Source organism: Convolutriloba macropyga, chromosome 2 (genome assembly GCF_964194025.1).
Source record: "Convolutriloba macropyga chromosome 2, txConMacr16.3, whole genome shotgun sequence".
In the NCBI taxonomy this organism is placed as follows: domain Eukaryota; kingdom Metazoa; phylum Xenacoelomorpha; order Acoela; family Convolutidae; genus Convolutriloba; species Convolutriloba macropyga.
In genome coordinates, this window is record NC_134469.1 from 29,030,278 (window position 1) to 29,056,399 (window position 26,122).

Here is a 26,122-nt window from a genome sequence, read left to right on the forward strand (position 1 = left end):
TTATAAAGATTTTTCCAGTTCAATCTTTAATTATTTTAACAAGGTTTTTCAATAATATTCGACAAGAAGTTAATAAATTTTTTGTGATTTTTCATCAAGAGATTGTTATCATCTGATTGTCAGGCTGGTTCTCAGTTGTTCTGGAGATCGTGGGTTTCCGTAGAGTTGTACCTCTAGTTGTATTGGTTCTTCGCAAATTTTTACTGATCATCAAGTTGGGCAATTTCTGGTTTTTGTACGTCTCTTGATGCTTGTTAAGTACATACAATTTCCGTATTAGCACCTACTTTAACAGCATAATCATTTCACCAAGTACATATTTTCTCATGAAGTTATTTATCAATTATACAGTTTCATCGTCAGGGAACTTGAAAAGGTAAATATTGAGGCTTTTAGGTACGTAGTATATTTATCAGTAAACTGTCAAACTGCGGTTGTTTTTATTAAACATAAACAAATAAGGGGTTAAAGGCCTACATCAAATACAGGCTAGATATGGCCTTGAGATCTATCTGAAAGTATACTAAATAATAGCACTTTTTATGGATATTTAAAGGGAAATCATCACGTAACTATGAGGCTCGTAATGCGGGCTTGACACTACCGGACTTTATGAAAATTTACCATGAAATTTTTGGGGAACTAGTTTTTACAATTTTTCTATAAAACATACATAATCTGCACTGTTATAAGGATAAACACATCTTTTTGTTGGAGCCACTCAATTTGTGTTTTTTTTAGAAAAGTGGTTGGAACGAAATCATTACAGTGAAAGACAGTTAAAGGATATAAAGGAAATAGTTTAAGTTAAGACAAATTAAAATAAGGTTGAGGTGAACAAAGTTAAGTCAAGATTTAAGGCTGTTGAGGAAAGTTAAAGAGGTTAAGATGGGCTAATTCAGAATGAAGAGTTAGAGCATAAGTTAGAGTTGAGGCTGAGCGAAGAGAGAATTGAATTAGCATTGTGGTAATCAAAGTTAATGGTACTGAATGAAGGCTCTTAACTTGAATTGGATAGCATAAATTTACTGGGTAAATGAATGGTTCAAAGCACTGGTTATTTTTGTGAATTTTAGCACTGTTTTGAATCTTTGAAGCACTGATGAATACGACTTAGTGGTTAAAGTGAGACTTACTGGGATATATGATTAAAACCTTTCGGACTATGTGAGACTTAAAGTTAGACTTTCCGCTCGGGCTGAAGCTGCGTTGTTCACTTCATCCTCTGTATCAAAGCGGTCGATTGTACTGAGTGACATTGTTGATGTTGCAGGCAGGGAGTTTCGTTTTTGTTGTCGTTTGAGATTTCCGATGTCTTCTGGTGATATTACTGTTGGTGGCTTCTTGAGTTGTTTCGACAAGTTTGCTACTACATCTGCTTTGAGTTGTTTTGGTTGATAAACAACTGGGTTTAGCGGTACATTTGTTTCCAATAAAGACAATGATTGTTAGTGACAGGGATAGCTTGATTGGTACTTAAGACTCGAGTTTGGCAATTAGTGCTGGCCTGAATGACTTCATTTCCGTGGTAATGGGTTTTGCTATTTCGTCAAGTGAGAAGTTGATAACTTTCTCTTAGATTATATGAGTTCTCCTTTGACTTTCTTTAATAAATCAAGATTTGCTTCAGTGCTAGTTTCATATTTTGGCAGTTCGTCAATTTTGGGCACTGGATCTATTAAATTTGCAAGTGGGTCAGGCATCTTTACGTTGATTCTCTTTGCTGGGAGGTACTGACAACGTTGTAAATCAGCTCTAAGTTTATTGTGATTGCTAAACATGGTATGTCCACACTTTAGTGTGATTTAACAAATGTCACTAAAGGCAAAATCACTTGAAGCTGATGTTAGTAGGCAAATTCCGTGTCCAATGTTCTGTGCTCGTTCTGGGTTGGGTGACACAACCCTCTCTGTGTCGCATACTTTCAATGCTGTATTTGCATGATAAAACTTGGTTGCTAGGCACGAGAATTGAAGATGGAGAATTGAAGATGGGATCCAAGATTTGGTATCGAGGCAATCCAAGGCATTTGTCATAATGAGCCCTCGTCAGTACTGTTGTTTTCATCTGTCCTCCAGAGATTGCTATGTATTCTCCCTCAATTACCCTTTGTAAGGCGTCAATAGAGTCTTTCTGGGGCATAGGGATTAGCTTTGTCTGGCTAGGGGAATGGCTAGTGTCAGTAACAGTCCGTCTTCAACTGTGGAAATCTCTTGTTCTAGTTTCGCATCGTAATACGAAAGTATATCAGTCATGGGTATTACGTGGTACTAAAAAGATTGGAAGACGTTTATCAAATAAAGTTTGGATTGCATTAATAACATTAATTCGGAATGAGTATAAGACTGCTCGATAACTTTTGATGTTTGCGTAAAGTGTGAGAAGTAATGATGCTGCTGTGTCGAAGTTGAAATTGAGTTGTTGCTTTGCTTGCTTTTCCATGCATGTCGCTATTCCGTTAAAGTTATGATCTACAAGTGCAATTTGTTCCTCCACTAGTTTCCAGTTTCTGTTCTTGTTTTCCTGCTTTTCGTTTTGAACTTTATAAATTTTTGCAACTTCGTCAGCAACTCGGAAAAGTTTCTCATCTGATTGAGCGCTGATTTCCTTGACATAGTCGTTTTGAGACATTTCCTTGACACAGATTTTTGAGACTTTCGTTGACAAGAGCCGAAATTTCCTGTTATTCCTTCGCATCCTTCGCTGCTCATAGCAATTTCTGGGCCGAAGTGTCCAATTCCGGAAACTGCTGCTGCGATTGCGAGGGGAGCGGCTCTCTTTGGTTGAGTTCTAGGGTCTTCCTCGACTCTGGTAAGAATTTTTTGTCTCATTTCTCAGTTTGTGCACTTCGATTTCTGCTTCTACTGTTTCATTGAGAATTTTAGCGTAGAGCCAGTCAATATTGAAGACATCTGTTTCATTCCTGTATATCGTAGTGTACGTAGAGTTGCAATACGCTGATGGCGTAACTCATTTTTGCGTTAGTCCTTTAAGTAGCGTCTCTACATGTTGTCGAACCGTGAAATTGTAACGGGGAAACGGGACTAAAATCTCGACATTGATGAATTTTTCGGTGATAAGGATCCTTCCATTTCTTATAAAAGATAATTCTTTGTGCTAGCGCTTCTTCAGTTTTGATTGGTGTCTCAAAAATAAGGCCGAAAAGTACGAGATCTAAAACAAATGGAAGTAACATTTTCGAGGATCAGTAATAACAACTGTGTTTAAGGACAATAAGGTGACGATGTGGCTGTTCTGGATGTTCTACTTGGTTCTACTAGGCTTTCCGCCGATTATTTGCTTTGTGTGGTGTACTCAGGCTTTCAGTTTTGTGTTGTACTTATGTGGCTGCTTGGTGGGTGTATGGCTATGGGGTGGATTCCCATTGTAATAGAAGATGTGGTAGTACGAGGAGGATGGTGTGACTTTGTTGCAGGGACTTTAATATCCATAGTATTTACTTTGGTGTTGTTGGCGGTGATTTGGAAATGGCGTCAATGGAAGCGGGAGAGTGTTGAGTCGTATTAACTGACGAACTATATTTATTTATAATAGTGATGATTTCCAAAAATAATAATAATTAGCAATATCTTGAACTATTGACTTGTAGCACCAAAGTTCGTGTTACATGTACTCGGCTACCTCTCAGACCATGGTGCCTAACTAATATTCATAATAATGCTACTAATATCATAGTAATTAGTATATATAATTAGTGATTGCTTTCGTTATTAACTGTTCAAACTCTTTAAAATTGTCCGTTTCTGATTCAGAGAATAGCGCGATATTGATTTGTGCGTGTGCCATTTTGCTTTTTACCTGTTTGGATTATATACTTATCGTTCAATCAGTATTATTTTGTTCTAAAGTATTACTTAGCACACTTAACATAACTTAATGAACAGATCAATCGGTTAGCACAGGTAAATGGGCTGAAAATAATTATGGTTATCAATAAATGAGAAGGACAAAGAGTCAGAAAAGGTAACTACTGAAACTATTTGCTCGAAACATAATAAAAACGGGCTGCTTAAGCAACCAGTGCCTAACGCTGCGGTTGAATAGTCCGACTGTTAATGTTGAAGCCGTAAGGGCCGCCGAAGTTGCATCATTAAAGAGTGCCCCTTAGTCTAGGAAAGTTCGTGGGGACCACGACCACACAGGCCTTGTGGAAGCTGCACTCAGATAGGCAGCAGCATAATGGCCGAGGCCACTGTTTGGTTCAATAACCTCCGGAGCTGATTTAATAATTTCAGTTTGCCATTTCTTAATTAATGTTCAAACTGTGGTTTAAATAATTTAGCTTAGGTTAATATCACTATATGCTTGCAGTTTGTTTCGAATACGGTCAAATTGGCGCACTTTTTGATATAGTTTTTTTGCTATCCAATAAATTACAACACGTTTATCGTCGTTATCTAGCACATAAATTACAATAGACTTATGAATCGGAGAGGAAAATCGGTTACTATCTGAGCTTGTTTTGTTCCTGTTTTGCGTTTAGTTAATGTTATTTCCTTCAATATGTTCAACAAAGATGCAGGAAGCACGACAAATATTTATAGCAGGGAGAATGTGTTCCTTACAAAATGACATAAATAAAGCACCAGAAAGTAATTTCACAAATTTATTTACAATATCCGCGTTTGTAAATATCCTGTGTTGTTTTTGTCCGTTGAGGGGCTGTGGTTGAGTTTTCTACGGTTTTTGTTCACTCACACACTTTTGAAATGTTGTTATCTTTAGTCCACAAAGACACAAAATTGGTTTCCACCCGTTCTTTTTTTGTTACTGCTTTTTTCTGCATTATCGTCTTGCTTGGAAGTGGTGTGCTGGATGCTGACTGAAGATTCTTGAGAAGATGAAGTGAAAGAAATGAAGAAAAGAATCAAATGGAAGAAGAAAATGTCGAATTTGTCAAAAAAAAAATTAATCAAAATTTTGGTCCGTTAAACTGGAAAACAGTTTTTAACTCTTGTCAACATGTTACTATAATAAATTTTTACACTGGCGATAATTAAAGTTAATTACACCGAATTTTAAATTCTATAACACCATGAGGAATACTTTAAAACTGACATTTAATTTACTCGTCATGGTGTTATTGAGGTTAAAATTTGGTGCAGTTAACCTAGTTATCGCCATTGTACAAGAACTTATTATAGTTGTTTCATAGTGCAATTTTTTGCGGATTTAATTTGAATGAAATTAGCTAGTAATAGCCGTTTATTGAGGTTCAGATGCGTTATATATCCACTAATTGCCTTGTATTTTAATAGTAATCGGGCGTTCTTGTTCACTCTACTGTAGCTTGCTGTAGCTTGATTTTCCAGGTCAATCTTTAAGTATTTTTACGAGATTTTTCAATAGTATTCGACAAGAAATTAATAAGTTTTTTGTAAAGTTTCAAGAGATTGTTATCAACTGATTGTCAGGCTGGTTTTCTGGTGTTCTGTAAGATCGCGGGTTCCGTAGAGTTGTACCTCTAGTTGTATCGGTCCTTTTCATACATTTATTGATCTTCAAGTTGGGCAATTTCCGGCTTTTGTACGTCTGTTGATGTTTGTTAAGTACATATACAATTTGCGTATTAGCACCTACTTTATCAGCATAATTACTTCACCAAGTACATATTTTCTCATGAAGTTATTTACCAATTATACAATTTCATCGTCAGGGAACTTAAAAAGGTTAATATTGAGGCTTTTAGATACGTAGTATGTTTATCAGTAAACTGTCAATCTGCTGTTGTTTTTAGTAAACATAAGCAAATAAGGGGTTACAGGCCTAGATGGATACACAGGCTAGATATGGCCTTGAGATCTATCTGGATATGAACTAAATAATAGCACTTTTCATGGATACTTAAAGGGAAATCATCACGTAACTATGAGGCACGAAATAGGGGAGTGACACGTTGACTTCTATTGTAGAACATTGGACTTTAAAAGCAGCTTAGTTTGACAGTATTTTGTATTGCTGAACTACTGTTTTTTTCATGGTCTGAGGGAATTTTGAGAAGTTTATATACTAGCTATTAACCGCAAACAGCTCCACCTCCCCCCACACTTTTGTTTTCCTCGTTTTCGAATGTTCAATTCTGTTTTCGAACAATGGAATTAAACAGTAGCTTAGTTTCCAATATTGGGAGTCTGAACTGCTGGTAATATTCAAGGTCGGAAGGTCATTTTAATTCCCATAACTTGAGATTTTAAATAACAGGCTATTTTAAATGCGATTTTTCGCTGATTTTTTGTCCTGAGAATAAGGAGAAACATGTAAAGTCCGGAGGTATGCGAATCACCGAAGCAGTTCAAGAGACATAAATTCCTGATGTGACGGGTAGTTCTTGACCCCTCCTCATTTACCCCGGCTTCACTTAACCCTCGCCCCACTACCTAAACAAACTCAGAAATTCAAGTTTCCTGACGGAGAATTAAAACTAAATATTTTACTCATTTGATCGAACCGTTTTTCGATCACTGCTATCACCTCTATGAAGAACAGCCTGAAAATCTGGCATCTTATGTAATAGTTTCGAAAAAAGTTTTTGTATAAATGTACGATAGATTAAAGGATTGTTCAATTGCGAAATTGTGGCTTTTCTGTTTTTCAAAATCTCATTTGGTTAATGAAAACAGATATCTTCCATTTATGTAGACGAGATCAAAGCAGTGATTTGTTTATGATGGAGAAACCCTGACGTTTGTAGTTGCTCTCCAGCGAATTTCGTATCACTTATATTTTAATTCAGTTAGTCTGTTTAATGAACTTTTTGTGCGACTAGTTATTACTAGTCTTTAATGATAATTGTTGGACAAAATTGAGACCACCCCACGATCCCCTTAACCACCAAAGCAGACTGCAGTACTAGAATCGAACCCCCGCCAGTGGCTCGCGACCATTTTGTTCGACGATAGGTGGTTGTTTTTCCCCCGACTAACTAGCATTCAGGTAAGCTTTAACAGCTGCCTTTGTATGACGATAATAGTTAAGAAATTTTTTTCGAAAAATTGTGCAGTTGTTGAGCTCCGGTCGCACTTTTGCCCGTTTGTCGTCTTACTTTTTGTCTTGAGGAGCGGGATAAAGCCCGAGGGTGTTAAATGCTGGGATCTCTTCCCATTTTTATTTAGGTGGCCCTTCCCGGCCTCGATCCCCCATGGAGTGAAGATGTTGCTAAATATCAAGGATCTTAAACGGTGTCAGGACAATTTACCCAATTCCATTTTACCCAATGCCATTATACACAATGCCATTTTACCCAACCTGCCATTTTACCCAATTCCAATTTACCCAATGCCAACTTACCCAATTTACCTCATTGCTAAATTAACCAGAACGACTATTTAGCCGACTAGAAAATAAATGGCCCGTGGGACTTGATATGAAACTATCACAACCGAACATGGAATTAGCGGACTATATATTTAAATGGACCGTGGGACTTGATATGAAACTATCACAACCGAACATGGGATTATATTGTCTACAAATGTTTTAAATCATCCTTCTGATAGCGACTGCTAATTTGTAATCGGATAATTGAACGAAAAGATCAAAGAGCATTGGGTAAGTTGGTATTGGGTAAAATGGCATTGGGTAAAATGGCAGGTTGGGTAAAATGGCGTTGGGTAAAATGGCATTGGGTAAAATGGAATTGGGTAAATTGTCATGTAACCATCTTAAACTGTTACTTACGAATACTTTGAGCGTTTGATTATTTTGAATTCGAACGTGAAAATAATGAAATTTTAAATATTTAAACCTCATTATATAGGTCGGTCGACAAAATTTTAAGTATTGGTGTTTTACTGGTTCTTCTTTTCAGCTCAGGCAATTTTTTTTCTTGAATTTTCGAAGATAAACTTCTTTCGAAGATTTACTTTGTTTTATACCGTTGTAACTTTTAATGTATTCTTCATAGTGTTATTGAGGTTAAAATTCGGTGTAATTAACTTGAAATATCGCCATTGTACAAGGACTTATTATAGTTGTTTCATAGTGCGATTTTTAGCGGACATAATTTGAATAAAATCGGAAATAGTGATAACCATTTGTTATTTGTGTTATATTTTTGACCTCGGAAATGGTGATAACCAATTGCTACTTGTGTAGCATTTTTACATCGGAAATGGTGATAACTTATTGTTATTTGTTTTGCATTTTTCACCTCGGAAATGGGGATAACCAATTGTTACTTGTGTTGCATTTTTACATCGGAAATGGTGATAACTTATTGTTATTTGTTTTGCATTTTTCACCCCGGAAATGGTGATAACCAATTGATATTTGGTCTGCTTTTTGACATCGGAAATTGTGATAACCAATTGATATTTGTTTTGCTTTTTCGACCTCGGAAATAGTGATAACCAATTGTTATTTGTGTTGCATTTTTGACCTCGGAAATGGTGATAGCCAATTGTTATTTGTTTTGCTTTTTTGACCTCGGAAATAGTGATAACCAATTGTTATTTGTGTTGCATTTTGACCTCGGAAATGGTGATAACCAATTGTTCATTAGTGAGCTGAAGCCGGGTAAAAAACATTTGATTTTAGAAATTGTAAAAAAAAGGTTTGTATTATTTGTAATATAACTTTTTTTTATTCTTAATTGTATGTTATATTTAATTTAACATATTATTCCCCTTTTTTTATAGGATTGTTATTTGCTCCCGAACTAAATATGAAGCAGTTATTCCAATGGTGCGTCGACCGTTTTGCTTGACCGTTTTCTTCTAGCACATTCTTTGGATTTCACTGCTTGACTTTTTCACCCCTGGCACCGGCGTGGCCTAAATTGCTATTAAGAAATTAATTCTGTAAAACAAGCGATTGTAAGAGGAGAGCATAAGGGCTGAAAGCCGAGCGTTGCGTGATTCAGTCTAGGGAGCCACATGTCGCGGTTTCGAATCCCTCCATAAATGGAAATTTTTGCACCTATGAAGAACATTTTTCTGTGCTGCAGCCCCCTCTGAATTCAATTGCCCCGTCTGTCGTTCGAGAACAATTTGCCCGACGTTAATCGGTTTATGTTAGTTTTTCAAGTAACGTTTTCTGAATTCGAAGGGCAAATGATACAAAAGCTAATCTGAGGGCAGGAGTTGCAACTTGATACTCTTTCTCGCAACGCGAGAAAGAGTATCAAGTTTGTTCTAGACGAGGCGGAGACCGCCTCGAGAACTTCAAGAAACAATTTTGTTCTCCCAACAATATCTATCCATCGAGGGAACTATTTTGGTCCCTTAACCCATAAGATACTTCTAATCAATACCCATAAGATACTTCTAATCAGCCGAGCGGTATTCGATTTAAATTCTTTGCTCAAAAACTTGTATAAAAGCCGCCGCCGTCAGCCTAGCCTCTCAACGGCAATTATTTTAAAGGCCATCCCTTTTTTAAGTTCACTTACCTAAGGCACGAATTTCACGTATGACTCCTGACCTTACCTTACCTCTCTCACTGTTAGGTAGTTAACCGTAATGACCGCAATGACCAATAATTGAGATTTTTGTAATCAACTGAGCTGTATACCGAGGTCGATTACTAAAATCTCAATTATTTTATAGGCAATAATTTGTAAGGACCGCGAAACAACGTGAAGCTTTTTCCGTCATCAAAATTTTTATTTAATTTTTAGCACGAGGACCAAATTCTTTGATGTCAGAGTTCCCAAACTTATCCAACCTTGTTGCAGCTTATGCGAAATGGTATACAGCTCGGTTGATTACAAGTATCTCAGTCATTGTGGTTAACTACACAACAGTGATAGAGGATACGCTGCAACAAGATGCGATAAATTTGGGAACTCTGATAATGGCGTGTCCAAGAATTTGGTTCTATTGCTAAAATTGAAATAAAAATGGAAAGAATTTTTGATGACGGAAAATAACCTTTCACGGTCCTTAAAAATCACCGTTTAAAATTATTGCGTATAAATTAATTGAGATATTTGTAGTCAACCGAGCTGTTTTCGATTTCACGGAAACTGCAAAAAAAATGTGGGATAAGTTTGGGAACTCTGTCTGATCCACTTTGACGTGACCGAATATTTGGTTCTATTGCTTAAAATTTTTTTAAAAAATGGAAAGATTTCTGATGACAGAAAACGCTCCTTTTAATTTCGCGGCCCTTAAAGTTTTTTTGCGTATAAAATTTTCTTCTTTATAATTCTATTCATTTTTCTATAAAATGTCCTTTTTGAGACAGCTAGATATGGAATATAAAGGCTACAAAACAAAGGGGGAGTGCTTTTGTGTCATCGAAAGTTCTTCCAAATTGGTTTACTATTCGTTTCCAAATCGATTTCCAAATTGGGCTACTACCTTGTCATAGGAGAGTCCATGTCATCAAAACAAGCTTACCCTTTTATGTTTGTTCTAGGCTTGAGTCCCATTGGCCCTGTATCCTCAACCCCGCGATTTGTCAGCGGCATGGAGCCCAACATTGAATCGCGAGCCCTGAAACATAAAACAGATGATCAAAATGATAAGACTTTACAGCAAGTTAACCACGACAGCTCCAACCTGGGATACTTAGCCGATGCTATTTGTCGCTTAAGTAATGCAGAACGGCTAAGGTTGAGAGACAGGACTCAGGTCACAGCCTCAAGTAGAAAACCTGATATATTTTCCTCAAACTTAGAATGTGACAGAAATCTCGCTGTACTCACTTCAAATGACGACAGAATTCCTACTTTAACGGAGAGACACAATTCTTCAGGGGTGAAAACCTGCGCTACCAATGAAAGGGTACCTTCCTGTGACAATGAGCCTGTTAAACTGGCAGATGTCGATGATACATGCACAAAGCAAATACACGAAATGTACGCCAATGAAATTGGAAAAATTTTGAGTAACAAACAAATCTTATTTTTCATAAACAGTCCTTCCCCCAAAAGCTTTATTGGGGAAAACTCTCACACTCAATTTGAACAAAATGTGAGCAGGCTAGATTGTATAAATGCTACTCTTGCTAGTCTAAATCAACAAGTCAGTAGTTTCAATTTGTTCAAAGCCGAGCTATCGGAACGGGGCTCAATAGTGCAGAATGAAAATGAGCGGTTGGTCAAGGAATACAATTCGATGGAACAACAGCTCGCAGTTTACATTAGAGACAAGCATTATTTTGAAAACGAGGCCGTTCGTCTGACTCAGCAGCTCGAAAGTGTTAACTCCGAACTTTTATTGAAAGAAAGTGAATTGAAGGACAAAATTGAGGTTTTAGAAAGTTTGAAGCTGGAGTTTGATGTTAATCAAGCGAGCTTTAGTGAGCTTGCAGCTGATTATGAAGGACAAAAGTTCATGTTAGATCAGCTTTGTGGTGAAAAATGTGATTTGGCATCAAAAAATGATAAGCTTAATACAACCTGTGAAGCCTTAGAAAATGAGCGTACCAACTTAGAGAGTATAGTTAGAAAGCTTCAAGATGATTTGCATAAAAAGAGTGTGGAAAATTCAATTTTGGAAAGTGACATTTCAGAACTGCGGGAGAAAAATGTCGAATTGTCCAGTTTAGCGAGTACAATTGTAGATCTTCAAAGTGGGTTGAGTTCAAAAGATTCTCAATTAGCAAATTCTGAGAGCTTGAACGCAGATCTTATGGCTCAACTAAGTGAGAAAAATGCTAAATTAGCAGACTTTGAGATACGAGAGACTGCGCTGCAATCGGAGTTATGTGCAAAAAATAATGAACTGGAGCGTTTTGAGACCATGACTTCAGACCTCAAAGCAGATCTGCGCGAAAAACAAGTTGCTTTTGACACTCTAAATTTTGAACACTCGGAAATGGTCGCTAAATTAGACGAGTCCCTAAAACAGATAGACAGATTTCAGGACGAGATTTGTAATCTAAATGGCAGTATAGAAGCACTGCAGGAGAAACTTAAAAAAGTGCCACGTGAACACGGTGGTACTCAAACTGAAAGGAGCGCGGCTGGCCAGAAGATTCAGCACTCGAAAGTAGCAGTTTACAACGGAGTTGAGGATCAAGTTATACACTTGATAGTTCAAAACGCAATCAGCGACGCCGTTTCAGATCGAAAAACGGAACACATACAAAAACTCGAGTCAAGTTTGAACGAAAATGAAGTGCAACATTCTGAGGTTTGCAAAAAGTTACAGGAAAAGCTAAAAATTGCGTCAGAAACTGTTTCAAATTTGAACGAAGAAAACAATAAACTGAGAGTTGAAAAAACCGAAATATGCAATGAAGTTATTTCGCTGAAAGACAAAATGGAGCTCTGTGTTAAAGAAATAGAAATTAAAAGTGAAAACCTGAGGAAAATGGAAAAAAGTTACCAACATCTATCAGATGAAAAGCTACAATTACAGGCAAAATTTGACCAGGTTTGCGATGAAAATTGTGAGCTCAAAGTAAAAATTGACGAGATTGAAAGTGAAAAAATGTATTATGCGCATGAAAATGCTGTCTTGAACTCAGAGATCTCTGAACTGAAACAAGATCTGGCACAGATGAATGATAGCCTAACTTGTTTGAAACAAGAAAAAGAAAAGTTGATGTTTGACTGTCAAACTGTTAACGAGAATTACTCTTCTGTGAAATCAAAAGCTGAGATTTCGGAGAATGAATATGCCATTTTGAAAAGTGAAAAAGAGTTACTCTATCAACAGTTTCAGGCAAGCAATGACCGGATTATTGAGCTAGAGTATTCCTGTAGTTCATTGCGAGATGGTTTGGCAGAAAAATGTAAAGATATCGATCAAATGAAATTGAACGAGGTGAGCCTGAAATCCGAAATAGATGTGATTAAATGCGACCTCCAAAATGGGTGGGAAAATCTAGAATGTCTCAAAGTTGAGAAGAGGGGATTGGAAGATCAAGTTAAAGATATGAATGTTGAAGTTATAAAAGCAGAAGATTTGCTTGATGGAACTCGAAGCGAGTTAGAGTTATGTAAGCAAGAGTTATTCGATGCCCAGAACGCTCGAGAAACTACTAAAGCTGAAATCGAACAACTGCAAAAAGATAAAGAGCTCTTGAATGACAATCTCGTTGAAACTGAAAACCAGTTGGAACAGCAAAAGCAAGATTTAAGCAATGCCTTAAAATCTAAACAGCAAAATGAAGCAAAAGCCGAACAGCTGCAAAAGGAAAAGGAGCTTCTAAATGTGAAATTGCTTCAATCAGAATCTGAAAGTCAAGAACTGAGTGATTTAAAGGTTACTTACACTTTAGAGAGAGAAGAGTTGAATGGAAAAGTTGAAATGTTGAATAGAAAGATTGAACATCTTGAGTTGTCCATGTCTGAAGCGAGAGCAGCATCCGAGGAAGACAGGAACGAGCTTTGCTCTGCAAACAGGCTGTTACAGGAGAAGTTAGCTAGCACTGAAATGGAGAAATCTTCAACTGAGGAGATTCTCAAATCAGAAATAAGACAAAAATGTAACGAACTTGAAGAAGTCAGAGGTTTATGCAATAAAACCGAAGATCTAATTGCGCAGCTTAATATTGAAGCAGCGGGTAACCAAGACACCGTTTGGCTTTTGGAACAGGAGAAAGTTTCGATTAATGAGAAAGTAACTTTATTAGTGAGTGAGAACGAGAAGTTGTCGCTACAAATCGAAAATTTGGACGCTGTAGTCAATTTGAAAGATAGTGAATTGATGAAATTGCAAGAATGCGAAGAAACTTTGCAACTACTCAAAAGGGAGCGAGAGGTAAATAAGGAGAAGATCACTGAAAGTGAAGAATTAGTTCTGGATTTGCAAAGTGCGAATAGTAACTTTAAACTAGAATTGAGTAAACTTCATGCAGACAATGAATTGCTTAAGCATAAATGTAAATTGATTGCCGAGAAGTATTTAAATAATTTCGATCTTGTTAACGAGGAGGAAGCAATTGTCGATAATTTGATTCATAATTTAGCAGACTTGCTGCAAAGTAAGACAGCGGAAATAGCCGTATTGAAACAAGAAATGGAACGTCTTACTCAAATAAACGATTCACTTGTTTTAGAAAGTTTAGATAACAGTGTAAACAATGTTAATGGCAGTAGTTGCCTCAAGCCAATTTTGGAGAACAGTCTCCTCAAAATCAACATAACGGATCTTGATCAAGAGTCGCCATCAGGTAGTTTGTGTAATCAAGAATTGTTGAGTTCAACTAAGGTTAACGATATTGAATGTGCCAACATTGATAGTGCAAGCTCTGCGAATTCTGTCATAAATTCTATTGGCCTGCTTGCGAAACGCGATGAAAAGGTTATCGATGAGAACGACAGTTACGTCACGGAATCTCTTGTCTTATGTGAGAGCGAATCGAGCAGTACTAAATTAACAGCAGTGCCGGACTTTGACCTTGAAAACAAAAACGAAAATTCGCGAAACGAAGTGGCGATACCATACCTAGAGCAGAATTTGGATTTGAATTGGAAGCAAGACGATTCGGCTAGAGGAACCCAATCCGTTGCCCCGATTATAATGGCTACTAAGTTGTCAACTCCATTTGTGGACGAGGTTGTGAAAAAGAGTCCGAGAAAGCGGCTGTGCGCTGATGAGACGTGTAATCGGGAGGTGTTGAAATTGATGAGCAAGTTTGACCAGCGGATGGCTGAGGGAAGTGCTTTGTGTGAGAGGAGGAGTAGAGAAATCAATGAGATGAATGAACTTGTCAATATGCTCCAGAATGACATCAAGCAGTTGCGCAATCATAAGTAAGATATTCTTCTCAGCCTTCGCCTTTCATACGAAATGCGCGTTGCAGAGCAATGTTTAATTGCTCTCAAACGAAGTTTGTAGCAATTATATGAGTCCTGTTGGTCTTTTTTTAATGCGATGTTTCGCTTGACCGATTTTTTGTCTGACCCAATTGACTTTTCGTCTTTAAAAACGGGATAAACAGGTAGCGCCCAGTGGGCATTAAGTTTCATTAGAGGCCCTTAGCCGCGTTTAGTAGTCCATCAAGTGCTTGCTTGGTGTGGTGAAGCCGTAGTTTAAGGTTAAGCCGGAAGGCCGTAGTTTAATGCCCACTGAAGCCGGAAGGCCGTAGTTTAAGGCTGCAGTTTTTCTTGTTTTTTTTTGTCCTTTTTCGAATTTTTTGTTGGACCAGTCTAAAATTGAGGCTGGTTAAAGTTGATAAAGGTCTTTTGCAAGACAAGTATTTTTTATGACCAGTTTAAGATTTTTTCAAGTTTTTTGAAAATTTCTGAAATTTGGAAATTTTTTGAAATTTGCACTTTTCAGTTTGTTTCCAAATGCTTGAATTACTAACAAGGTTAGAAAAGTAGAAATTGCAGAGTCGAATCTCACCATGAAAAATATTACTAGATCTCTTTCTCTCTCTCTCTCTCTCTCTCGCTCGGGGTTTCTTTCCCTTCTCGTTTTAGGAAATCATTGTTAATTGCTCTCAAACAAAGTTTGTAGCAGTTATGTTAATCCTGTTGGTCTTTTTTATGCGATTCAGTACTGTTACCCCCGAAACCCCCCGCTGCGATGCCCCCCCCGTTGCGCTCACCTCACGCCCCTTCAATTAAGCTAGAGCCAGCCTCACTAAACCGTGACTAGCTACTGACGGAGCCAACCGCTCGCGGGTCGTTTGAGAGCAAATCGCCCGGCGTTAGTCGGTCATGTTTACAACCATTGCAACTTGCAATCTATGGAGAGAATGGTTTGATGGTGGTTGGTCCTGTGTAGAGGGCAAATAGGGCTCGCGTGCTGTTTTTCTTCTTCAGGAAGAGTTCACAAGAGCAGTATATATAAATGTTATATTTGATAAAGACATTACGCTTGAATGTATTAGACAAATAAAATCAACACTAGTTTGCGAATTGAGATGGTTCAGCAAAAACGCAGGTAAATTAGAGGTCTTTTTTATAGCTGCGAAGCTGTAACCTGAGCGTAGCTATTTTGCGGTGCTTTTTTTTTGTTTCGTCGTCTGACGCTCTTTTTCGTTTTATATTTGTTCACACAGCAAAGCTGAAAAAGTAAAATTTTCTGAATGACTTCTTCCTCTCACTAACGGCGTTTGCGCGCTTGACGTTTTTTCTCACTTTCTTTAGCGAAAATTTTTACGTTATTTGCGTGATTAGATTTTGATCATACGTGACTTACCTCACTCAATAAAATGACTTTTGCGTTTTAAAGTTTAATTTGAATTTGTTTAAGGTCAAAGGAACTCCTATGTGCTGTAAAGGACCCTTATAAGAGGCTTCTGTGGAATGAATTTTAACAAGCTTTATTAATTTATCGCTGAATGTTTTGTGGCCTAGTTTTTTGAGCTGCGTCGAATTTTTTTTTCAATTTAGATCTGTATCTGTTTCTATCTCTATTATATGGCACGCAGGTCTATTCTTTCGCAGCTATTCCGGCAATCTGCCGGCTATGTTCAAACTTTTTTTGAGTACGTGAGAATGTAGATTTTTAGAGTACCTACTATTTTTAGTATTGTTTTCATAAATCACTAGCAGGCCTGCAATCACTATACCCTTGCAGAGGCTGTTTAGATGAAAAACGAAATGTGCACAACTTTATAGCGTAGAAAAATCAGAATTTGAGTTTTAATGACAGCACATAAAACGAAGTGATAAAAAGTAACAAAAACGCACCCACAAGACAGCGATTTTTTTTCTTTCAATAAGTGTAAAAACAAAGAAGACAAAAACCACCAAAAGAACGATAAAAAGAAAACATGAGCGAATGGAAAAGCAGAAAAAGATTGAGTGGAAAAAATAATGTCTAAAAGAAAAAAGAGAGAGCGCTGTGTGTTTGTGTGATTGGGAAACAAACGTATACAAATACGAAGATTTAAAGAGACAGAGAAAAACAAATCAACAAAAATTAGCTGTAGAAAAAGTATTTAATCGAAGGCCTGGAAAATAGAAAATTGAATAATGAAACCCTATATGCTGACCATTGAAAAGCTCGATATAGTAGAGAGAACTTCAAAATAAAGAAAGAGAAAAAACAAAGAAGAGAGATAAGATAGGAAGACAAAAAGGAGAAAGCGATATAATATATAATTGATATTGAAAAATTGATTTTAAGCCACGGATTTAAAAAAACGCAGACTTCACAATTAAAAAAAAGCTGAAAAACAATGAAAGCAAATGAGGTAGAGCAATAGTTAATAAAAAAGTTTAATTAGAGAGATTGAGAGACAAAAAAATTTTTAATGCAAAAAGCAGTGGCAGATCAGAACAAATTAGAGGACGAGAAGAAAATTAGAAGAGGATAGCAAGACATAGGGACAAAAATCGAGATCAGTGGTAAACAGAAACCGCGGAACAAAATAATATAATAATACTGATAAAGCAAGATGAAAAAACTGAAAATAAAAATTTTGGAGAGAATGTTCAAGATAAAACGAACGTGAAAGAAAGAAAGATAAGTAAAGAGCAAAAAAGATGTTAAAATAGTAAAGAACCAAAAGAAAATAAGGGAACAACAAAAAACAGTCAATAAGAATTACAAAAATGAACAGGAAAGATAGAAAGAATGATAAAAAGAAAGATAAGGAACAAAAACAAGAAAGAAAAGGAAAAGAAAAAAAATAAAAGGAGACAAGAAAAAAGCGAAAGACAATTGTTGAGAGAAAAAAAACATCAGCTAAGAATAAAGAAGTCGATTACAGAATAGTACGAGAAAAAACAAAAAGAGAAGGGAAGAAAACAAAATTGAAAATGAAGAAAAGAATGAGACAAAAAAAAAGAAAGTAGTCTAAACAGAGAAACGAACGAGATTAAATACATCGGAAAAGAAAAATTCATTGAAAATCAGAATAAAAAAGAGAAAAAATGCAGAAGCAGAGAGCATTTAAAGAAAAAACGAAGTTAGAACAAATTTAAACCAAAAACCACTGAATTTTGAAAGAGCGAAAAAAAGAAACAACGACTGAATTCGGACAAAATGCCTTCGAACAACAAGCGGGGGGGGGTGGTTATAAGTTTGTAATGGCACAAAAATAATGCCGACAAGGGAGAAGTTCAAGCGCAACAATCTTCCGCATGCTAGACGAACGCATTTAGTACTCGGCTGTTTCATCTTACAATCGCTTTTAAAAGATCAAAATGAACTTGTGAAAAAAGAGCAATTTCGATCTCACAAAATCTTGAAGTCAAGCGTGAAAATATCACTCGCGAACTGAAATCGGAATGTATTGAAAAAAAAGAAACATGACTGAATTCGGACAAAATGCCTTCGAACAACAGGCGGGGGGGGGGGGTTTATAAGTTTGTAATGGCGCAAAAATGCCGACAAGGGAGTAGTTCAAGCGCAACAATCTTCCGCATGCTAGACGTACGCATTTAGCACTCGGCTGTCTCATCTTACAATCGCTTTTGAAAAACCTGTGAAAACCATCTTACAATCTCTTTTGAAAAACCTGTGAAAAAAGAGCAATTTCGATCTCACAAAATCATGAAGTCAAGCGTGAAAAAATCACTCGAGAACTGAAATGGGAATGTATTGAAAAAGATAGATTTGCTGAAAGAAAAATTTTTTAAAGAATGAGGAGGAAAAAACAAAAAAGAGGGCAAAATGAAAGAATGGCAGAAAGAAAGAAATCAAGAATTAAAACAATAAAGAAAAGAAGACAGAAGGTAATCAAGAAAGAAAGAGAACAAAAGAAAAACGATCGGAGAGAAAGAAGACATATACTGAGAGAAAGAAAAAGATATCAATACACAGAGAAAGAACGATCCAAAAGCAATTATTGATAGGAAAAGGAAGAAAAAGCTACAGAGTTTTTGTCCCCTCCTCTCAATATTTTAATTGCTCTTGAACAAAGTTCATAGCAATTGTTGTGAACGTGTCTTTTTTGTGCAATTTTTTCGCTGGACAATTTTGCGCTTTTCTTCTAGAACATTCTTTGACTTCTCAAGTGACTTACGCTTTCGTTCTTCATTTTTGGTGATCTCTATTGCTCTGAAGTTAAGCTTGTTGCTAATATAAAATCGGTTGCAGCATAGCAGAATTAAGTGATCCATAGCTCAGTGGTTGGTATGGGTGGCTATGGATCGGCAGGTCAATGGTTCGAATTCCGGTGGGGGAAAGGTTTTTTGCACCCATAAAGAAAACTTGATCTAGGCTACAGCCCCTGAATTATATTGCCTCGCCTGTCGTTCAAGACCAATTTTTCCGACGTTTTTCGGTTTATGTTTTTACTTGGCTTTTGTTGCTCATCAATGGGCCCTTCTCCCTATGGTCATCGGTTTTTTGCCGATTTTCGTTTTCGGTCGTTGACCTTTTCTTGAATCTATTTTTGGTCACTGACCTCTTCTGAATCACTTTCGGAAATGGACCTTATTGTTTGTGCGTATGTTTGGTCAAAGATCGGTACTGATGAATCCGCTTAACTATGCTTGTTCTATTTCTCTTTTGTAGATTATAAACATTTAACCTTATAAACTGTCAATCATTTAATATATAAAAAGGAGATTTCATTAATATACAGACCTTGAAAGCATGTGGGTTTTGGGAGGTTTTAGTGCAATTTGTTGTTAATATGAATGCTCTTTACTCTATGATACATCAAAGGCTATAAGGGCCACTGTGGGAGGGCTACAAGGTCATTAAGATGCGCTTTGTCACAAGATCTCTGAATCTGAAACTAAATAAAATAGTAGCGGGAAGATGTTAATTAAAAACTGTAAGATAAGAAACAAGGGTCGTTTCCGGTAATCTGCCGACTGTTTGTTGTAGCTGCGAAGCTATATGCTGAGCGGAGCTATATTGAGGTGATCTTTGTGTTTAAAATTCAAAAGAATTTGAATTGTATTGGGTTGTATTGGTGTGTTTTTAGAGTTTCTTTTCCTTGAGTGCTGTTAGTATGATACATTGTGTGTGTTCTTTTTACGCCTAGTGGAAACTGTTAGAATTCATCTAGGGGCCGCTGAAACTTTTTATGACTGGAACACTTCGTCGAAAAACATTAAAGAATATTTGATTTTGCCCTCTTTCAAAAATTATTTCTGTTGTCTTATAACTTAGTATTCATTTTTATATCTCATTGGTTTTTGTAATGAGACGCAAAAGAACATAATTAATGGTCCAAGGGAATAGTTTTTTAGTTTTCATGACTTTCACACTACTTTTTCTCAAAAATTTTGAGTTAATTTTTGAGTTTTTTGTGCTCTTGTAATTTTTGTTGTCTCATCGTTTATTCTCATTAATAATAAGCATCATAGGTTGCCAATAGGGTTTTTTTTTTCAATTAAATCGTATCTGTTCAAAGGTGATGCCTTCTATGACTTTGACATCAATTGTTTTCAAGAAATATTATAGAATTTTTGAATTTTGTGAGTTTTGTTGTTAACTTTATATATCTGATCTTTGTCTCATTATTGACTGTTTTTATTGTTTTCTAAAAAAGCGTTTTTTTTTGTTTAAAATCTTTTTAATTCACAGCTATTGCCTTTTTGATTTATACGCTGCCCGTTTTTTTAAAAAAAAATTGTTAGTGAATTTTTGTGTTTCGGAAGTGTTTATTGCTTATTGCTCTCTTATCGGAACTTATTGCTCTCTTATCACTTAACCTCATTAATGACAGGTTTCTTCGGGTGACAATAAGAAACAGGGAAGTTTAATTAGTGACATGAGTTCTAAGAAGTCGATTTTGACCATGTCTTTAAAAAATAGAAATGATTTTTTAGTCTTGTTTTTTGTTCTTGTGGTAAAATTGCTTAATCTCAATGGTGTCAACCTAATTGTTCTCATTGGACATCTAACAAGGCTTATTTTTTTGTCAGGTCAAAGCTGATTCAATCCTCCTTTGAATTGTAATTCAGGATTTGTCCCGCTATGTTTTTTTAGGATCTGTTCACATATTTTCATGGTTTTTAAAGTCAAATTGGAGTAGTGATTTTGGTTACGCTGAAACTGGGAGTGGAGCAAAAAAGTGATTGGTTTTGCGGCGTGATTTTTTTTCACTTTAATTTTAAAGTAGAGTGAGAACAAAAATTCTCGCTAGTGATTTGTCACACGCGGCAATTTCACTTGGATTTTTCATTTATTTTTTCGAATTTTTTGGATCGGTTTTTTTCTTAATGGTTTTCCCAGTCCTTTCATAGTTCATTTTCAGCCTAGTTTTTTTTGTTTAAACCTAATTTCCCTTTCTCGCTAGTAGTTTATTGTTCACATGCGGTATTCTAACTTTGATTATTTTATCTGATTGTTTTGGAAATGGTTTTCCCAATTCACTCGTAGTCCGTTCTAGGTCTAGTCTTTTGTTTCGTCAATGAAAGTTCTTTGAGTTGTACGTCAGGACTTGTTCTGCTATGTTTTTTGTTTCGTCGTCTGGCGCTATTTTTCGTTTTACATTTGTTCACACAGCAAGGCTGAAAAATTCAAATTTCCTGAATGACTTCTTCCTCTCGCTAACGGCATTTGCGCGCGTCACGTCATCTCTCTCTCTCTCTCTCTCTCTCTCTCTCTCTCTCTCTCTCTTTCTTTCTTTCTCTCTAGCCAAAATTTTTAGCTCATTTGCGTTATTTGATTTTGAGCATACGTGACTTACCTTTGAGCAGGAAGGGTCTAAAGAAAAGGCTTCTGCGCAATGAATTTTGACAAACTTTATTAATTTATTGCTGAATGTTTTTACATAGCGTTTTGAGCGGCGTCGACAAGTTTTTCAAATCATATCTGTATCTGTTTCTGTCTCTATTATTTGGCACGCAATTCTTATCTTTCTATCAAGTCAAAAATGTATTTATTTCCATCAATATTTTACCTATCAAATCTTTCCTGTGCCATTTTCGGCTATGCTTGTAGGAGTAAAATACAAAAAGTTGCTAATTTTGCAAACGTATTTTGATATCTTTCTAATACATTCTGTGTCTCTATTTTAGTGAAGTCATCTCAGTAGAACACGACGCTGTAATTGAAGTTTTGAACCAGGTGGCCAAAGATCAATTGGAAACGCTAAAGATTATAACGTCTTATCTCAGTGACAATGAAAAGCTGCATGAAGATGAGTATGCGCAACAAGTGGTTAGTGGTCTCAAACAAAATTATATGAACGACGAAAAGCCAACGCGTGATGATGATGATGCGGAAGGTATTGCAGTGTACCCCAATAGAGATGCTGTTCCGTCTGCTTCTGATTCAAGGAAGTACTCTGCTCTTGGACTGCTTGCTGCTTCTCAGTTGGCTTGTGTTTCTAACAGTCTCAAGGCCAATAGATTCAGGACTGCAGAGGAGATCGCAAATTGGGACATGGAATCATTATCACGTATGAGTAATTTTAATTGCTCTGGAACGAAGTTCATAGCAATTATTGTAATCGTGTGTCTTTTTTGTTTAAATTTTCCGCTTGACCAATTTGCGCTTTTCTTCTAGAACATTCTTTGACTTCTGAAGTGACTTTTTTACGCTTTCGTTCTTTGAGTGATCTCCGCTGCTCTGAAGTAAAGCTTGTTGCTATTATAAAATGGGTTGCAGCATAGCAGAAGTAAGTGATCCATAGCTCAGTGGTTAGTGCGGGTGGTTATGGATCGGGTGGTCAAGGGTTCGAATCCCGGTTCGAATCACGGCGGGAGAAAAAATTTTTGAACCCATAAAAAATGATCTAGGCTACAGCCCCTGAATTAAATTGCCTCGCCTGTCCTTCAAGAGCAATTCTTCCGACATTTGTCGGTTTATGTTTTGTCCCTTTAAAGCACTTGAAATGTTATAAGGTTGAGAGAACAGACATGTAAATTGATCATAAAATGAGCTTCACAAGTCTGAGTTCGAAGGAAACTTGGTCTGGGACCTTAGAGAAATAGAAGATATTAAGAAATAAAAAATATAGCAGGACAAGTCTTGACAGAATTTAAAGAGTTTTCGTTGACTGAACACAAAAAAACACTAGACCTAGAATGGGCGGTGAATGAATTGGGAAAACCATTTTGAAAGAAAGTCAGACAAAAAATTGAAAAAAAGCATTAAAAATTAAATGCCAAAATGCCACACGTGAACAATAACATCACTAGCGAGAAGGCGAATTTTTGTTCAAACACCGCTGTCTTAGTATACTTTAAAATTAGAGCAAAATTTTCCACTTGCTTTTTCACTTCCTATTTAGGCTTGACCTCAAAGTCATGAAAATGTGCGAACAGATCTTAAAAAATATAGCCAGAAGAATTGCGGAAACGACTCGAAGAGCCGGCTCTACCAAAAAAAGTAGCCGGTTAAATAATTAGTACATACTAAGACCACTCATGGGTATTAATATAATATTTGAAGTCAATTCATGAAAAAAAGCTCTGAAAAACAGCTTATTTTTGAAATCTAGAAAAAATTGACTATTTTTTAATATTAAAAGGGCACACAAAGCCAAGGATAACTTCGGTCAAGTAAATAAGAGTATAGAAAAGCTGGAAGAACAAATGGCAGCTCATAGTAGGCTAAGAAACTTGTCTAAGATTGTTGAAAAACGGAAAAAAAACTAAGAAAAGTAGTTTAAAAGTTCTCATTTTCCCCTTATTTCTCAACAAAAAATGTTTTATACCAGCGAAACTGTAATCACTTGTTTTCTAAACACTCCTTTCTTGACTTCTTTTCAAATCCCACTTAAAGTAGTAAAGCAAAACCAGGCGAAAAATCGCTAGAATTTTCCGAAAATGCAGCAAAATAGCTAAAACCTTCAAACCTCTCAAAACAAACCAGAAATTATTAACATATCAAACAAACCTCTTAACCAAAGACAAATTGAGAAAAAAAATTAAAAAGCCGCATGTGAACAAAAAATTGCTCCTTTAGAATTTTTTACACCTCAACTTCTCGCTCTCTCCAAAACAGTGGTGTGAACAAAAACCACTATATTTTCGCTCCTCTATGCAGTTTTGTTCAGCAGCTGAACCGCTCCAGTTTTCACGCTTTTAATTTCGTCCTTCAAAATTCACTACTAAAAAACTACTTCTCCAATACTCGTCTTCAAGCCGTAAAAATGAGATCGCCCCAATACAATTCAAATTTTTTTGGAATTCAAACTTTCAAATTCTGCTTAGAATATGCTAGCAAACTAACGATTGGTTTGAATTTAGTCATGACCTATTTTCACCGTAGTTGCGTATCCGTGGACACCTAACACGGAATTTTTTTTGAAGGTCAGATATTTAGCTCCATGATTGCATTGCCCTTTTGTTGGCTGATTTGTTTTGTAATCAGCAATTGGTTTTCAAATCGATGGACACATTTTAAAATAAATACAAACACCGCAACTTCATATTACAGGTCATCACTATACTTGAAAAGCCTATTCAAAAGATGTCTTGAAGCTATTTTGAAATTGCTATTTTGAAGACGCCGTGCTCGAACTTAAAGATTTGAGCACTTAAACAAATGCGACTGTATGGAATTGGAAAATTGCTGAAAATTAAAAAAAAATCAATAAAGATCTTAGAGCAAGTCATCATTACCTTTAAATTAAAGTTATCACAAAGCTACTATCTCGATGTCTATACTAATAATTGCTCATGCCGTTTTTCGTAGCGTTACTTTGCGGTTGCAACATCATATTGATATTTTAAATGCTCTCAAACGAAGTTTGTAGCAATTATATTAGTTCTGCTGGTTTTTTGATGAGATTTATTGTACTACCAACGCTTTGTCTGTTCTTTTTTCCGTCTGACCATTTGACTTTTCGTCCTTGAAAACTGGATAATCATATAGTCGTTAAGGGATTAAGTCACTGGGCAGTTCTTTTAGAGCCCCACTAGTCTCGATTCACCAAAACTGTTGATGAGACATAATTTTTAGTGCTGAGGGTTGTTCTTAGAGTACAACACAGTCCCGCCTCTAACAACCCACATCCGCCACCCCCGCACACCACCCTCCTGACCTAATTCTAATTGTAATCTTGCAGGATCGACCCCCACTGCGCTCCTCCCCACTCCCGCTCGTCCTCGTGCTACACGTAACCCCCCACGCTTGACCTAACGTAGCCTTCCCCGCAGCTTTATCTCACCCCCTTCAGTAAAGCTAAAGCTAGCATCTCTAAGCCGAAGACAGCTACTGAGAAAAACTGTTTAAGAGCAAATTGTCCGACGTCGCTTGTTAATAGCCGCGAAGCGATAGCGGCTATCATTGGGGACATTGGTTTTTTACAATCCAAGAATTGGATTGTATTGGTGCTCTGTTTTTACGACTCGAAGAGGAGTATTGGAGAAGTCCTTTTTTTTAATCAATTTTATTGGAGTGATTTTTGAAGCGGGAAATGAAATGCGTGAAAAAATTGAAGTGATTTTGGTGCTGAACAAAAGTGAAGAGCGGAGCGAAAAGAGAGTGGTTTTTGTTCATATCGCTGTTTTTGAGAGAGCAAGAAATTGATGTGTGAAAAAATTTTCTCTAAGCGAGCACAATTTTTTTCACGTGCAGCTTTTAAAAGCAGTTTTTTTGCAACTTCTGATTAATATGAGGTTTGATTATGATATTGTATTACTTTTAGGCTGGTTTTGATAAGATTTGAAGGTTTCAAGTAGTTAATTTGAGTTTAATGCTCATTTGGAGGTTTTTTTTATCAATTTTGCTGATTTTGACGAAATTTATAGATTTTTGCCTGTTTTTTTTTGTTTTAATGATTTAAGTGGGATTTGAATCAAAGCTTGTTACCTAAGGAACATTCAGATACCAATTGGCTAAAGTGTTCTTTCTATAAATCTTTTTATCTTAGGAAAATTGACAGAAAAATTGAGAAATTTTAAACCATTTTTGTTATTTTTTTTTTGCAATTTTTCTTTTCAATCTTTGACAAGTTTCTTAGCCTATTATGACTTGCACATTGTTTTGCGAGCTTTTTATTGCTCTAATTGCAAAGGAACTTGATTCGGCTTTATGTTTCCTTGTACTATTAAAAATAGTCATTAAGTTTTTCTAGTCTTTTTTGTTCAATTTGTATTTGGTTTTTGAATTGCGTGTCTATTCTTCCTTAAAATTTTTGTGGCATTTGTGGAGGTTCAGGGTTTGCAATAGTTGCTCTAAATGGTAAGTAATAAGTATGGGCAAAATTTTCTCCTTCGAGTCGTTTCTGGAATTCTTACGGCTATGTTTTTTTTTATTTTTGTAATGTTTTCACACCTTTTTTCATGACTTGGAGCTGTCAAAACGGGATAAACAGGTAAAGCTCAGCGGGCATCAAGTTTCATTAGAGGCTCTTATCTGCGTTTAGTAGTACTGTAAGTATTTAGAGT

The 26,122-nt window shown here is 36.3% G+C and overlaps 1 protein-coding gene across 1 annotated transcript in view; it reads left to right on the top strand.

Annotated features, from left to right (window-relative positions):
• The window catches only part of LOC142358608 (uncharacterized), a 591,411-nt gene that overhangs the window by 361,062 nt on the left and 204,227 nt on the right, over positions 1 to 26,122 (top strand). The window contains exons 6-7 of the mRNA XM_075410050.1: positions 10,381 to 14,671; positions 21,800 to 22,182. Coding sequence (XP_075266165.1) covers positions 10,381 to 14,671; positions 21,800 to 22,182 — 4,674 coding nt within the window. The remainder of the gene's footprint in view (positions 1 to 10,380; positions 14,672 to 21,799; positions 22,183 to 26,122) is intronic.